We start from the raw sequence: 16585 nt of genomic DNA, 5'->3' as shown, positions 1-16585 counted from the left end.
CAGCGTGAAATAAGAAGACTGAAGAACATGTGGTGGGACAAGAAGGCTGATGAGCTGCAATCGCTTGCAGATGCTGGTGACTCACAGGGTCTGTTCTCAGCTCTGGAGTCTGTTTATGGCCCAAGAACAAACACTCTGACTCATGTCAAGTCAGCTGATGGGAGTTGACTCTTCACAAATCTGTCCGACATAACAAACCGATGGCGTGAACACTTCCACAAGCTACTGAACCAACAAGGCTCAGCTTGAGGAAACGCTACACCTACACTGTCGGCTCACCCCACAAGACATGAACTGGATGAACCAATCACATCGGCTGAGGTGGAAAAAGGCACTGAAACAGACTCCATTTGGAGAGTCACCTGGCTCAGATGGGATCCCCTCAGATGTCCTAAAACATGGTGGCCAACTGCTTGTAGAGCACCTGTTGCACTTGTACAATCTCTGCTGGGAACAAGAATAATTACCTCAGGACTTCAAGGATACACTGATTGTTACCATCTATAAGAAGAAGGGCGACAGAAGTGACTGTGGTAACCATCAAGGGATTTCCCTTCTGTCAATCACTGGGAAAGTTTTTACAAAGGTTCTCTTAAAGGTCCCATATTATGCAAAATACACTTTACAATGGTTTTGTAACAATGATATGCGTCCTGAGCCTGTCCACATATAGCTATAGAACAGCTCATTAGCATTAAAGCTACAGACACAAAAACAGCGTGTTCTCAGCAGAGCTCAGGAGAGGGGACTTACAGGCTGGCTGAAGTCCAAGAACAAACTGGGTTTTTAGGCAACAAACATCAAATTGACTGGTCTTGGACCTCTGAGACCCATTTGAACTTGTTGAAAATTAGTATAATGTGGGACCTTTAAACAGACTGAAGAAGGTGTCAGAGAGTGTCCTGCCTGAAGGCCAATGTGGTTTCAGGACTGGTAGGTCAACAACCAACATGATCTTTACTTTGCGTAAACCGCAAGAGAAGGCTTTTGAACAACAACAACAGCTGTACATTGTCTTCATAGACTTTTCTAAAGCATTTGACACAGTTGATCAAGCTACACTGTGGGAGGTGCTCAAAGTCTATGGCTATCCTGACAAGTTCACAAGCATGGTCAAACAGTTCCACGACAACATGTCTGCAGTAGTCTTTGTTGGAGGGGACACCAGTGATTCCTTTCCAGTATGTCACAAAGTCAAGCAGGGGTGTGTGATTGGCACCGACCTTGTTTGTGATATATCTTGCTGCAGTTCTGGAGTATGTGGGTAGCAGAACTACGAAAGAAGTTTACATCAGGTCACGATCAGATGGCAGTCTCTTCAACCTTGCTTGGCTACGAGCTGCCACTAAGACAAATCTGATCTGTGTGAGAGAATTGCTGTATGCCGATGACTTTGCCTTAGTTGCTACAAATCTACAAGACATACAAGAGATTACTAATCTCTTTGTTGAGCAGCAACATGCTTTGGTTTGTGAATAAATGCCTCCAAAACTGAGCTTCTGTACCAACCACCACCACACCAACAGCCTGAGCAACCAGCCATAGAGGTGAATGGTGAGGTCTTGAAAACATCTGCCACTTTCACCTATCTAGGGAGCTCCGTCACCAACAAGAACTCGTCTGATGCTGAGACTGACCAAAGAATTCAAGCTGCCTGTAAAACTTTTGGGTCACTACAGCAGCAACTCTGGTCCCGACACGACATCAAGCTCTGTACGAAGATCAAAATCTACAACACAGCTGTATTGCCATCACTTCTATATGGCGTGGAAGCCATGGTCCTCTACCGTCGACACATCAAACAACTAACATGTGCAACTTCACCACATGCGCCACATCATGCACATTAAGTGGCAAGACTGTCCCAGATGTCGAATTACCAGAGCAAGCGGGAGTGGTGAATGTAGAAGCTTTTTGGCTGCAGCTCAGCTACACCAGGCTGGACATGTCTTGAGGATGCCTGATGAACGCCTTCCCAAACAAGTGTTCTACAGTGAGCCGCAGCATGGGAAACATAAGCGTGGTGGTCAGAACCTTCGGTATAAAGATTTCCTGAAGCATCACATGAAATCTGCTCAGATTGACAGTGACAGTTGGGAGCAGCACGCCTCAGACAGGTCCAACTGGCGTGTTGTTCTGCACCAAACCATCAAAAGTGAAAAGAAGAACTGATTATCTGTCCGCTCATGATGGCAATCACACTGTTCTAAGTGCCAGTGATTTCACCTGTAGCAAATGTGGGCGACCATGTAGATCAAGAGCCGGTCTGATTGCTTACCTACATGCATGCAACAGATAACAAACAACACCCAACATACAAAACACCTCTCTACCTTACTTGCCCTCATCGAAATTGATGGACTGCCGAAGAAGAAGAACTGAAAACACAGAGAGATGGAAGTTAATTTGTTTATTATATTTCATTTTCAGAACTGATTTGTGGATAAGGTTGCATCACAATAAACGCACTCCTGGGGTCTATTTCACAAAGCAGGTTGAAAAAACTCTGAGATTAATCCTGAACTCTGTGTTGATCTACTCAGAAAGGGAAAACGCTGGGTTTTTGGTTACACAACAGCTGATTTGAGTTGTATTACTCAACTTCAAGTAGTTCCACCTGGAGTTAAGCACGTGCACGACAACTATAAAAAGCTAGCATTAATGGAGCACCGATTCGACGAGTCACCATGGCAACAGAGAAGCGGAGAGCGACATATAGAAGCTGGTACACAGTTTTCGAAAAAAATGCAACACGCTGCAGCAGCGAAAGAGAGGGAGATGCCGTGGCAGAAAATTGATTTCCGTGTCAATGAGTAAGTTTAAATGTAGTGCTTTATATCAGAATATTTTTTAATGTTAAATATTATTACAGGGAAGGTGTTTGAATGGTCACCAGTTAAGGTATTTCATTTAGGTGTAATCCCGCGGGGAAGACGCGCACATGGCAGCAGCTAAAGATGAAATATAAAAACATTGTTCAAAAGACCTCGGCATAATCTCATTGAGGCACATCTTTTTAAGCATGTTTAACATTGTAAAGTAGCATAAATACTAAGTGGCTGATGGACTGTGCTGTTGTTTTATGTCACACATCTATATCATGTTATGTTAAATAATTAATCCTATTTAATCTAATATTATTATCTATTATTTGAGTATAATATTTTAAAAATGTTATTGATACAAATATTTATTTTGTCTTTCATGTCCTTTTCTTCTTTTGGCCCAGATTGGGAAGGTTCTATCTGCCTGCTGGAGCTCCTTCGTGCTACAACCAACCTGAAACTGTCAGGAGGAAATACTCTGAATATTTTTGCCAAATGTTAGTTTGGAAAAATATACGCAAATATACTGAAAGATGTTATTTATCTAGGATGAGGAGGATGAAACCGTGTCTGCTGCCCTCACAGAGGATCTTTGTAACAGATCATGGCTGGTCAGCAGCAGGATGGTCCTTCAACTTTCACATCACAGATCAACACTGTGACATGATGTTCAGTAAACACCAGAGGTTCATTTCATTCAATTCATGTGCAGCTGGATAATTTAATGTCCACTATGTATTCCCAGTTACCAGTCAAAGAAATATCTGCTGGGATGTGAGTGCGCGACTATGTTTAGTTATGTTGCAAAATATGGACGGAAAAGATTGTGAATGTAGCGGATTGAGACGTGAAGCGGTACCGTTCATAAAGATAACTGTCCGGAAACGCCAAAACTATGCGCGGTCTGTAAATAATCTCCCGACGAATATTCAAATCACGCTGCAGTAATGCCGCTCCTTCATCTGCAGGATCGCTGATAAAAGGACATGAAATTTTGACAGCTACACAAAAACTCGCCAGCTGACTGAAATAATGAGGAAATGAAACAGCGCGTGTGGCTGAAAGGGGGCGGAGCCAGAGAGAAACTTCAGGGTTGACTCAGAAAAACCTGCTCCCGACCAGGTTAGAGTCACGGAGTGTGTTACTGCGGTAACTGACCGACAGTTTAAGTTACCTCTCCTAGTGGAACAGGCTGGAGTTACTCCTCTTTCTCTGATTTGAGTTATCTCCCTTTGTGTAATTGAAATCTCAGAGTTTTCCTCATTTCCGGGTTATTCAACACAGAATTTTCTTAAAACCTGCTTGGTGAAATAGACCCCTGAAGAGCAATAAACCTCCCTCCTGTGTTCTTACCAACCCCATCTCAGAAGCTGGATCATTCCTAAAGAACTGCGCCTTACACCTCTATCTCCCTTACAGTTTGACTTGAGTGTATTTGTTTTATCCTTTCTGAAACATTCATACATTCTTATCAGTAATGCAGAAGGTGACACAGTCAGTGAAGATGGGGATGAGGGGCCTGCTGCCTCCACCCCAGCAACCCCTACCACCCCTAAAACACCAGCCCCACTGACTCCCGCGGCTTCGGGTTCCGCCCCCTCCGGCCCTTCTTCTGCCCCTGCTGTTGTCCCTGCTTCAGGCCAGACTTGTGATTTGTATGTACATGACAAAGTTTGATCTATTTCCTTTTTTTAGGGGCCGAGCCCTTCGGGCAAGGTCTCTATTGTTTTTCGTCTGTTTGTTTTTAATTTTATGTCCCTCCGGTTTGAATGCAAATTTGACCCCCTAAACATGCACGAAAACTCACCAAATTTGGCACGCACATCCAGACTGGTGAAAAGTTTTATGAAATAGAAAAATTAACCCCATCTGCTCTCTAGCCCCACCTACAAAAACGAAAATGTTCGCCATGGCCCACAGGAATGTCATTGAAATGTCAAACCAACACTCACGCGTTCGTCTCATTAAGGTCTAAAAGGTTTCTGGAGTGTCAAAACAAGAGCATCAAACACTTTCAAAATAAAAGTCCAAATTTTGTGAAAAATGACCTTTCACACAAAACACATTGACAATTTGGGGTTAACCAGTGTCAATGACAGCATATGCTACCTGTCCAAAATAAAAGCCCAAAATTCCTTCAAAATACAAGCCCTTTTATAACATAAAACGAATTAAAATCAAGAAAATGGATGTTTACAGAGTAGCAAAACTACCGGTGACCTGGATTTCTCCCAGCAAGGTATGGGGACGTCTCAGTCGTGGGCCGGCGGGGAGGCTCGGTCCCGACCAATGCCGCTTGCGGCTTTATTTTTTTATTTTTTTGTACTTTGCGTATGTTTTTGCATCATCATTAAACACACACATTAATTTTATGCATTGTCGTTCGTATCGTTTCTTTGACATACAGGAAGGAAGAGAAGAAAAAAGAGGGTGCGGGAGGATGAGGACTCACGACACCGTGAGATCCAGGACCTGCTCCTGGAGACACTGCGGGCCCGGCGGGACCAGGCAGCTCATCCACCCGCACCAGCACCTCCACTCAGCGAGGATCAGTTATTCCTCGATAGTCTAGCCCCTTCCCTGGAAAGATTGGATCCCCAAGTGAAGGCACATGTGAAATTTCAAATACACAAAATTATTTATGTAGCCAGCACAGTTATGCTTAATTTGGAACAAGCTGAGTAGCTTATTAGCTCATGGGGAACCAGTCTCTGCAGGGAACAGGCAGGCTGTCTAGGAATACTAACCTCAAGTATGTGCCCCCTGAGGCTCTTCCATTTTTTCATTGTAATTTTATACTTTTATGTATTACAATATTTACATTTTTTATATTGTCTATTTTATTTAATCTATATTATTCAATTAGTTTATGTATATATTATTTATTTTTTTACATTTGAAATTTTAATAAATTTCTTAAAATTGCACTAGCTTTGCTGTCTTTTTTCATATCTCTTCAGACAATGATCAGCTAAAAGACATATATGTGTACATTTATTGCAGACCCTCTATGTTATAATGTTAATTTATCTTGCACCTCTGCAGTGCTTGCTAAAATTATGTAATATAAAAGGATTTTTCATCATGATTGGATCTTTATTTCAGAGATGAGGTGCCAAAGCTGCAGAATTCTCTCTCTCTTTTTTTAATTGATAAATGTGGGTTCCAGGATGAAAAGGAGTGCTGGACATATTGAGCAGATCTCAACAATAGATGAGTTTATGCAGAGGACTGTGGGACAGACATCAGAAGAATCCTGCCCACTATGAGAACAACTGACATTTCTTCTCATATGACTGTCTTTGGGTTTCCTGAAGAACATTCTCACTTCTCATCTGTGCCGTTAGAGGTTTTGGCGTTCACTTCTCTGATAGCGAGATGCCATCTCCTCCTCCACTGGAAATCCCAAAATGCTCCATCCAATGCACTTTGGACTAACGAGGTGATGTTTTTTAAAAAGTAGAAAAAATGAGACTCTCCAGGCAGGACAAGCTAAACAAATTTCACAAGAAATGGCAGCTATTCATTGACTTTACAGTAATATTTAGGCTTAATCCCCCCACACTCCTGCAATTATTCATTATTGTATGTTATTTTACAGATTTTGTTACGATGTTTGACACTTTGTTTTTCTGTTTGTGTTTTATTCTATTCATCTTTACTTCGCTCGATATATAAAACTTGAAAAAAGGAAGTGTACAGATGTGATTTCTCGTAAGTGCCATAATGTTTTTGTGGACTTACAAATTAAAATAGATGAAACAAAATTATTGTGACTGATTTGATCAGTGTCAACACAACTGTCACACAACACAAACTCAAACATGGAGTTTGACCTCAGATCCTCCAGACTGCAGAGTGGATTCCCGAGAAAACCACACAGCTGCTCAACTCCTGAATCCTGCAGCTCGTTCACACTCAGGTCCAGATGTTTCAGATGTTTCAGGAGGGAGGGGTTGGACTTCAGAGCCGAGGCTAGAGAAGAACAGCTGGTCTGTGACAAACTGCAGTAAAACAACCTAAATAAAGAGAGAAAGAAGTGAGATTCGAGGACAAAGTTTGATGTTAAAGTTATTGAGAGCTGAAGAAGGTTCCGACTGGAAGAGTTTAGAAATGTAAAGTCCAAACAGCTGAAGCCACCAGGAGGAGAAGAGCTCTCATCAACATGCTGATCACTAACATGCTGCAGAGCTCAGTCCACTCTCTGTCCCTCCAACATCTGGAATCCTCCTAAACTCCTCTCAGTCATTTGACTTCAACAGATTCTAACTTCAGACAGTGAACTGACCTCAGAGTCTCCAGGTTACAGTTTGGACTCTCCAGTCCAGAACACAGAATCTTCACTGATGATTCCTTCAGCTTGTTGTAACTCAGGTTCAGATGTTTCAGATGGGAGGGGTCAGACTTCAGAGCTGAGGAGATCACTTCACAGTGAGAATCAGAGAGTCTACAGTCAGAAAGTCTGTAATGAGACACAGAGAGGACAGGACGTTATGAGAGAGGACACTTTGTTGGACTGTTTGACATCAGAGCTTCAGATCTTCTTCTCTGGTTTGACTTTGGCTTCATGAAGGAGAGAACATGGAGTTCTGGAGTCATGGAGCAGTGAAGACTGACGGGCCGCATGGTGGAGTAGAGGTTAATGCCTCAGAGCAGGAAGGTTGTGGGTTTGACCTCAATATTTTCTGTGTTAGGATGATCTGTGTATGTGTATGTGTGTGTGTGTGTGTGTGTGTGTGTGTGTGTGTGTGTGTGTGTGTGTGTGTGTGTGTGTGTGTGTGTGTGTGTGTGTGTGTGTGTGTGCAAAATATTCTGACTGAACTGATCTTTGTTCACAGCGTTCTGAGTTTCTTTCTCTGGTTTAATTTTTTTTTCCCATCGTTTGGCCACAATGACTTATCTTCATTTGGTGGAAAAAAAGGAGAGACTTTCGACCCAAAGAACACCTTCCTCACTGATAATCATGGTAGAGGGAACTGAATGCTCTGGGGGATTTCAGCCAGTGGGCCAGGGAACCTGATCACAGAGAACTGCACCATGAAAAAAGAGCAACACATCAAGATTCTGAACAACAACATCAGACAGTCTGCAGAGGAACCTGGCCATGGGCTCCAGTGGAGATTTCAACACAAAAACAACCCAAAAATCTCAGTAAAAAGTGTTGAATAAATGGTTAGTGGTCCAAAACATGAAGTTTTTGCAGCGGCCCACCAAAGTCCTGACAGGAATCTAACTGAGATTCCGTGAAGAAGCTAAAGATCAGAGTGATGGAAAGACCCTCCAAACAGAAAGAGTTGGAGCTCACTGCTGAAAATGAATGGGGGAAAAAAAAACCCAGTGGAGACATGTACTCGTAAAAAGCTGCTCAGCAATTCCAGGAAGAGTTTGATTGCTGTAATAGGTAATGAAGGATTTTATATTGATTATTGAGAAGGGTATGGATAATTTTGGACATGCTACTTTTTGTTCAAATCCAGGTAAAAGCTGAGAAATTTTTTTCCACAACAGAGCATCTTGTACGTCACCTTATTAACTTTTGGAAAAAGCCTTTGTCATTTCTAGTCAGGAAAAAAAAGACACTTGCTAGTTGAATTCAGCTTCAATTCAATTCAGCTTTATTTATGAAGTGCTAATTACAACATGGTTGTTTCTAGACACTTTTACAGAGAAAACCCAACAGATCCACATGAGCAAGCATAAGCCACTGTGGAAAGGAAAAACTACCTTTTAACAGGAAGAAACCTTTGCAGAACCAGGCTCAGAGGTGGCGGCTTTCTGCTGTTCCGGTTGGGGTGAGGGGACAGAAAGAGGAGATAGGACAGACAGTTTCTTGTATCTACATACAATTCATATATAAACACAGGGTACATAGGTTACAAGAGGAACAATCATCAATGGCATGTAGCAATACAATGGAATTACAGTAGTACAATGAAATTACATTGAAACGAGAGAAGGAGCAGAACTGGGAGCCGGTTCCACATGGTAGGAGCCCGGGGTTAAGTAAACGCTTACACCCACTGGGTCCAGGTTACCTCAACTAATCAGTGGAGCAGCTGTTTTGATTGATGCCCAATTAGAATTGCACCCACTGAATCCAGGCTGTCTCAATGGATAAGCCGCGATTGATGTTCTGTCTGCGATCCCTCAAGCACGGCTCCTGTCCACCTAAGAGACAGCCTCTTCGTCCAGGGTTTTGGTGTTTTGACTTTTTGGTCTCCCACAGTGGAAAGAGAGAGAGAGGGGGAGAGATCATTTTATTTCCATTGAAGTGGACACAGGTTCACAGATTTATACAATAAATCCACGACTCATTTTCCCAACATCACCTTACAGAACAGTTACATAATAGTTGAGAGAGAGAGAGAGAGAGAGACAGAGAGAGACAGAGAGAGAGAGAGAGAGATTTTTGATTTTTAAACCACACTTTTATTTACAGAGTTTACAGTGATACAGTGTGTGTCAGACTCTTAAAAACCATTCACATTTTCAAATTAAAAAATATGCAAAATGAATTTCATTGTTGTCCATACAGCACAGAATGTCCTTAAAACACCAGACCTCTTTAAAAGTGTTTAAATCATTGTTTTGTTTAAAAAACCGGTATTCGAGCCAGAGTCTGGATTTGACATTGACCTGCCACACTTCTCTGACGTCCTGTCCTTCTCTGCCCTCAACCTTGTTCCTCCTGCTGACATAAATCGCCATCTTGGCTTCTCCTGAGATAAAATTGAGGAGCTGCCACTTGGTTTTTTTCTTTTTGTCTGTAGCCAGCTCCCATGATAAAAGTTCTCTTAGTAAAAGCAACACTAAAAAAAACCGCCGTTAAAAGAGTGAAGAAGCCTGTAAGCCTCTTACACTCGGTAAAAACGTGGTAGACAGTCTCTCTCTCATGGCAGAAGGGGCACGTGTTTAAAACAGCAGGGTTGAGGACAGAGATAAAAGCATTGGAGGCGATGGCACCGTGTAAAATCCTCCACTGGAGGTCTCCAGTCCGTTTTTTCAAGGGGGCTTGTATAAAATCCTCCACTGTGGGCCGGGTCCAGGATCAGCCTGTCCCAGTCTCTGTGACCACACAGTGGGGGGCCTGTTGCTCAGTCCACCCTTGTGGATGCTCTTCACACAGTTCCTGTAAAAAATCTTTTTGTCTGCTTTGTGCAAGGATAGTCTCTCAGGCTGTGTGGTCTTCAGGAGGGGGCCGGACAGATCCCCCAGCTCCAGGCTCAGCAGGACCTCGGGCAAGGGGTCGTCAGCATCCGGGGAGAGTTCTCCTTGGCTGTACCTCCTCAGCAGGCTCCTGTCTCTGGGCGTCAGTGCACTCCTCCACCTCTCCTGGAGCCCCTGGAACACCCGGATGGACTGTATCCCCAGCAGAGAGCCCAGGGTCTGGGCGTCGTTCAGGTCCGGCCCCACAGCATCCACAAGCTGACCCACGGTGAGGGTCCCAGACTGGATCAGTCTTCCGGTCAGGCCGGGGGTCGAGGCTCCGCTGATGTCCAGTCTGGATCCGTGGATCAGGGGTTCTTTCAACAGCCAGTGCAGAGAGTCGGCTTTCAGGCACCTTCTGCGTGAAAACAAGGCCCAGCATTTAAATAAACTCTGGTAAAACGGAGGCAGCCCCTTGAGATTTTGAAATTTGGGATTAGTCAAAAACAGAACATCATCCAACCCCAACTTATTGGCATGCCTCAGGATGCAGCTGGCCACGCCTCTCCACACCAGATCCGCCGGTCCTGCGAGGTACCTCTGCAGGAACTGGAGTCTAAAAGTGGCGGTCCGGCTGGCCAAGTGGATCAGGCCCTGGGCCCCCTCCTCTTTGTCTAAAAACAGCACCCCCTGTGGCAGTGCAGACCATCCCAGAAGAAATTGATCATTGTCTTTTGAATTTGAGCCAGGAGACCTGGAGGGGGGTCTGCACTGGTGAGTCGATGCCACAGCTGGGATGCAACCAGGTTATTTAAAACCAAGACTCTGCCCCGAAGTGACATTTTTGGGAGGAGCCACCTCCACTTGGAGAACTTAGCCTCCACCTTTTCCATGACGGTCTACCAGTTCTTCCGAACAAAATGTTCCTTACCGACATAAATGCCCAGATATTTGAGGCCCTCCCTCCTCCAAGTTAAATTTTGGGGAAGAACTGGGAGACCGCCATGCCACCTGCCGACAGCAAGGGCCTCGCTCTTCCCCCAGTTGACCCTTGCTGCGGATGCCACATTAAAATCTTTAATAATATTACCTAAAATATCTACGTCCCCTTGATTCCTTATAAAAACAATAAGATCGTCTGCATAGGCCGATAAAATCATGCTTTCACTAAAACCCGGTAAAAGCAGACCCTGCAGACTGGAACGTAGCTTAGAGAGGAGGGGCTCCAGGGAGAGCGCATAGAGCATCCCAGACAGAGCACAGCCCTGCCTGACACCTCTACACACCCTAAAAGGAGCACACAGACTGCCGTTGATCTTCAGCACACTCTCGATGTCCCTGTACAGCACCTGGATCTTAGCTATGAAACCAGCACCGAACCCAAAACTTTCCATGACCCTCCAAAGGAAGCTGTGTTCAACTCGGTCAAAAGCCTTTTCCTGGTCTACTGAAATCAGACCAGCATCGATGTCCAAAGAACTACAGACTTCCAAAACATCCCGAATCAGGTGGACGTTGTCCACCATGGACCTGCCGGGGACACAGTAGGTCTGATCCCGGTGGATGACCTGCTCCATAGCCCTCCCCAGCCTGGAGGCCAAGACCTTGGACAGGAGTTTGCAATCCACACAGAGCAAGGACACGGGGCGCCAGTTCTTGATGTCCTGCAGGTTCCCCTTCTCGGGGAGCAGAGTGAGAACTGCTCTCCTGCAGGACACTGGCAAGGAACCAGAGGCCAGACACTCGTTGTACACGTCCAGGACATCCGTACCCAGGATGTCCCAGAACGCCTTGTAGAACTCGGCGGTCAGCCCGTCGATCCCAGGAGACCTGCCCGTTGGTATCGCCTGCAGCGCTGCCCGCAGCTCCTGCATGTCCAGGCAGGCCTCCAGTTGTTCGTTGGTCTCCTCGGAGACACGAGGCAGTCCCCTCAGGAACCCCTCCAGGAGCTCCTGCTCCTCTGTGAACTCACTCCCATACAGGGCGGAGTAGAAGTCCACCGCCGTCCTCCGTATCTGGCATGGTTCGGTGATCTCCTCCCCCGTGTCTGAGAGCAGTGCATGGATCACTCTCCCCTGTCCGGCCTTTTTCTCCAGGCTAAAGAAGAAGCTAGAGGGAGCATCCATCCCTGTGATGGTCTGGTACCGAGACCGAACCAGTGCGCCCTGCACTTTAACGTTCAGCAGGTCGGCTAAAGCCATTTTTTTCCTTTTGAGGTGTTCAAAGTCACCTCGATTTCCTGTGGACTCACTTAAATGCTCCAGTTCCACTATCTCGGTCTCTAGATCCTTCATAGATCTGGTGATATCACTTGTGACATTGAGGGTGTGCTGCTGACACAGGAGTTTGATCTGCGTCTTACTGTGGTCCCACCACTGCCTCAGACTGCTAAAATCTCCCTTCCTCTGTCTAAAACCCTGCCAAAAAAACACTAAAGCCTCCCTAAAACTTCTATCAAAGGTTAAAACAGAGTTAAAATGCCAGTAAGCGCTCCCTGGCCGGACATCCCTGATAAAAAAATACTGCTTAAAAGTAGACAATGATCAGTAAAACCAACAGGTAAAATATCACACCTTCTAAAAACATTAAAATGATGCTTAAAACAATAAATACGATGTAGCCTGGCTGAGGAGACCCTGCTCTCTCTACAGTGGGACCAGGTGTACTGCCGACAGTCAGGATGCATCCTTCTCCAGACGTCCACAATGCCCTGAGAGTGGACCAGCTGCTTCAAGACATGCTGAGAGGCTGGATGAGGCTCTGCATGGCTGCGATCCAAAGTCGCGTCTTCCGTGCAGTTAAAATCCCCCCCCACAAACAAATAGTCCTCCGACCCACACCCACTTACCACCTCAGACAGTTTGAGGAAAAACTGCTTCCTCTCTGCACCGGCTGTTGGAGCGTAAATGTTAATAAATACAAGTTTAAAATGGTGGAACTGGGCTTTAACTAAAAGTAGCCTCCCCTGTACACAATGCTGGACCTCCAGGGAGTTGGGGTTAAAAGCCCTGGAGAAGAGGAGGCCCACTCCTCCACTGAGAGGAGGAAGGTGGCTTAAGATGCCCCCCCCCCCCCCCCCATTCCCTCCTCCATTCAGCTTCAATGGTAAATTCACTATGAGTTTCCTGAAGGAACAGGACGTCGATCTTCTTAAGTGTGGCTGTCTCATAAACTGACTGTCTTTTCCTCAGATCTCTGGCTCCATTTATGTTTAAAACACCCAGCTTAAAAACATCCATGGTAAATGAGATGTCTAAAACCAGGATAAGAACAAATTAATTAATTAAAAAACACTTGGCTGCCACCTTCATCATTTAATTGTTTTTTGGCACCAGTTTTTTTAAATGATAGCATTCTTGGTCAGTGATGCCAGACTCCTGTCTGTTGCTCATATGGATCCTGGCCGATAGAATAAAACCATTCAAATCAGGGAAATGATCCCCCACCTTCACCCTGTGCTGGTTTTTGGTCTGGTGTAAGAAAATTTTTATTTTGTCTGCGCTGTATGGTGACCTGTTTCTCTGTGAGCTGCTAAAAGAAATATCGCTGCGGTCTGACACACACTCACTGTCACTGTCTGACACTCGCCCCTCCACACAGCTTTTCTTTGCGTCTGCATTGTTGCCTTTTTTCTTTCTTTTACCTGGTTTTACCCTGTCCACTCTGTCCTCCTCCATCTCTGCCTCCTCCACCTGTTCAGCCCAGGAGGCGTTCCTGCCTGCTTCTCCTCCCTTCTCCCTTTCCACCTGCTCCTCCTCCACCTGTTCCTCCACTACTTTCTCCCCCTGTTCCTCCTCCACCACCTGTCCCTCCTCCAACTGCTCCTCCACCACTGTCTCACCCTGATCCCACTCCACCTGTCCCTCCACCTCACCTTGCTTCTCCTCCCCTCCCTCACCCACTTTTTTTTCCCTGTTTTTTCTCTTTTTTCCCCTCCACCTCCGCAGTGTTGTTTACACTGGGAGGAGCCGCAGTCGGCCGCTCGGACTGAACCGGGGCCGCCCCGTCCCCCGGGAGCCCGGAGCGCGGAGCTGCCGCCGGTGGGGGGACCCCCCAGGCATTGGCCCGCGGCGCCGGGCCCGGAGCAGCTGCAGCCACGGCGGCAGCGCCGGGTCCCGTGGAACCCGGTCCCGCCAGCCCCGCCTCCACCGAGCCAGACCCAGCAGAGCCAGACTCCGCTGAACCAGATGGAGCAGACGCAGCCGGGCAGGCCCTGATGGTGTGCCCCTCCTGTCCACAGCCAAAGCACTTCATGCCAGCTGAGCTCACGAAAACCATGTAATCATAATCATTTACTCTCACGCGGAATCGGAGGTTCAGCTCCTCGCTCCGGTTATTGAGTATCATAAAAACATGTCTTCTGTGGCACACGGCGTTCTTCAGCAGCTGAGACTTACATCCAGACAGGATGTCCTTCACCGAGGACACCACCTTTCCAAATCTGGACAGCTCACGGATCAGAAGCTCATCTGGCACAAAGGGAGAGACGTTGGACAGGACGACCCAGACAGCAGGCTGAGACAGCGGCTGGACCGGGACGAACCTGTCCGCGATGGTAATGCCCGACTCCACCACAGCGTTAGCCTGCTCCACCTGATCCAGGAAGATCACCACGGCGCTGTTCATCCTCGCGACCGACTTAACATTATCGTAGCCCACTTTCTCCCCCACAGCCAGGGCCACGTCCTCCACGCTGCAGGGGAACTGGGCCACCACCCGGACCCCGTGTTTGCGGGTGAGCTGTCTGAGGTTGGTCATGGCAGCAGCCAGACCTCCCCCAAACAGACCGCAAAACCCACCAAGAACCCAAATAAACGATATAAACTAATAAATGTGCTCTGTGATTAATAAACTACGGTGAATGTGAACATTAACAACTTAAACAAACAGAAAAAACAAGCTAAACGCCACACAACATACACCACGCTCTCACACACTCCAGCCGCCGCCCACTCCCAGCATGCACCGAGAGAGAGAGAGAGAGAGAGAGAGAGAGAGAGAGAGAGAGAGAGAGAGAGAGAGAGAGAGAGAGAGAGCAGGCGTGACCCCTAACTGTAAGCTTTATTGAATAGAAAGGTCTTAAAGGGGCTGTATCATGCTTTTTTAGCTAGTCCAAACCCTAGAAATGGCATTAACATGGTAATAGTTTATTTTTGGCGCTAAGGAAAAGTAATTTTGTGTGAAATAAAAGATTTTCTGGGGCTAATTCTGAAACCCGGAAGAGAAAACGCTCTGTTTCACTGAAAATCCCGCCTCTCCCCCTGTGGACTTTGACTGACAGCTACTTCAACCAATCAGCGCTTCAGAACGAATATGCTAGCTAGCTTTAGCTCTTTAGCTCTAGCTTCTCCACGCGCAAAAACGTCTTTTCCTGTGAGAAACTCACCAAGCGCAGACCCTTCAGACCCTTCAGACTCTTGCTCTTGCTGGACTGTTGCTTTCAGATGATGGTCAAAGTTTATCCTCGAAATCGGAGTTCCAAAAAGCAGCAACGCTGATTGCCGAGGGCCTGCGGGAGGGGGGCTCAGGAGAGCCGTCTTCACAGTGTGACGTCAACGTGGGAAAACAGAGCGTTTTCATGGGTGCGGGAGGGGCTGCCTCTCTGAGCAGCACAAACAGGAGGAAAGCTTAAACACGCAGGCACGGAGGAAAAAAAAAACGCTTTGGGGGTGTTTTAGGTGAGTACATAACTATATCACAAGGTTAAAACATACAAAAAGTGAATTTTGCACGATACAGCCCCTTTAAGCCTCGTCTTAAAAACCGAGACTGTGTCAGCCTCCCTTACAGACACTGGGAGGTGGTTCCACTTAACAGGAGCCTGAAAGCTCTACCTCCTGTTCTAATTTTAGAGAACCAAGGAACCTCCAGCAGACCAGCACTCTGAGAACGAAGCATTCTCCTGGGACAGTATGGGACTAATAGCTGTTTAAGATATGATGGGGCCTGGTTGTTTAGGGCTTTATAGGCTAAGAGGAGGATTTTGAATTCAATTCCAGATTTAACGGGAAGCCAGTGAGGGGAAGCTAATATTGGGGTGATATGATCTCTCCCACTGGTTCTTGTGAGAACTCTTGCTGCAGCATTTTGAACGAGTTGGAGACTTTTTAGGCAGTTATTGGGGCCCCCTGATCACAAGGAATTACAGTAGTCTACTCGGGAGGTAACAAATGCATGGATTAATTTCTCAGCATCGCTTTGAGTCGGTATGTTCCTGATTTTGGAAATATTACGCAGGTGAAAGAAGGAAGTCCTGCAGACCTGTTTAATGTGGGAATTAAAGGATGAGTCTTGGTCAAAGATCACTCCCAGGTTCCTCACAGTGTTACTGGGAGTTAAAGCAACACCATCTAGGGTCAGTATTTGATTAGATAATTTTTCTCTCAGGTGTTTTGGGACAAATAAAATAAATTCTGTTTTATCTGAATTTAGGAGGAGAAAATTATGACTCGTCCAGGTTTTTATGTCATTAAGACAAGCTTCTAATTTGAAAAGTTGATCGGTATCATCTGGTTTCAGGGATAGGTAGATCTGTGTATCATCTGCATAACAGTGGAAGTTAATGGAGTGTTTCCTGATGATGTTCCCTACAGGAAGCATGTATAATGTGAAGA

At 45.9% G+C, this 16585-nt stretch overlaps 1 protein-coding gene across 1 annotated transcript in view; it reads right to left on the bottom strand.

Annotated features, from left to right (window-relative positions):
- Positions 1-16585, bottom strand: part of LOC115394192 (NACHT, LRR and PYD domains-containing protein 12-like) — a 29079-nt gene that overhangs the window by 11314 nt on the left and 1180 nt on the right. Inside the window, exons 2-3 of the mRNA XM_030099407.1 lie at positions 7114-7287; positions 6662-6844 (exon numbers count right to left, since the gene is read on the bottom strand). Coding sequence (XP_029955267.1) covers positions 6662-6844; positions 7114-7287 — 357 coding nt within the window. The remainder of the gene's footprint in view (positions 1-6661; positions 6845-7113; positions 7288-16585) is intronic.

Source organism: Salarias fasciatus, chromosome 9 (assembly GCF_902148845.1).
Source record: "Salarias fasciatus chromosome 9, fSalaFa1.1, whole genome shotgun sequence".
In the NCBI taxonomy this organism is placed as follows: domain Eukaryota; kingdom Metazoa; phylum Chordata; class Actinopteri; order Blenniiformes; family Blenniidae; genus Salarias; species Salarias fasciatus.
Note: the sequence above shows the minus strand (reverse complement) of the source record. Positions and strands in the feature narration are given on the sequence as shown.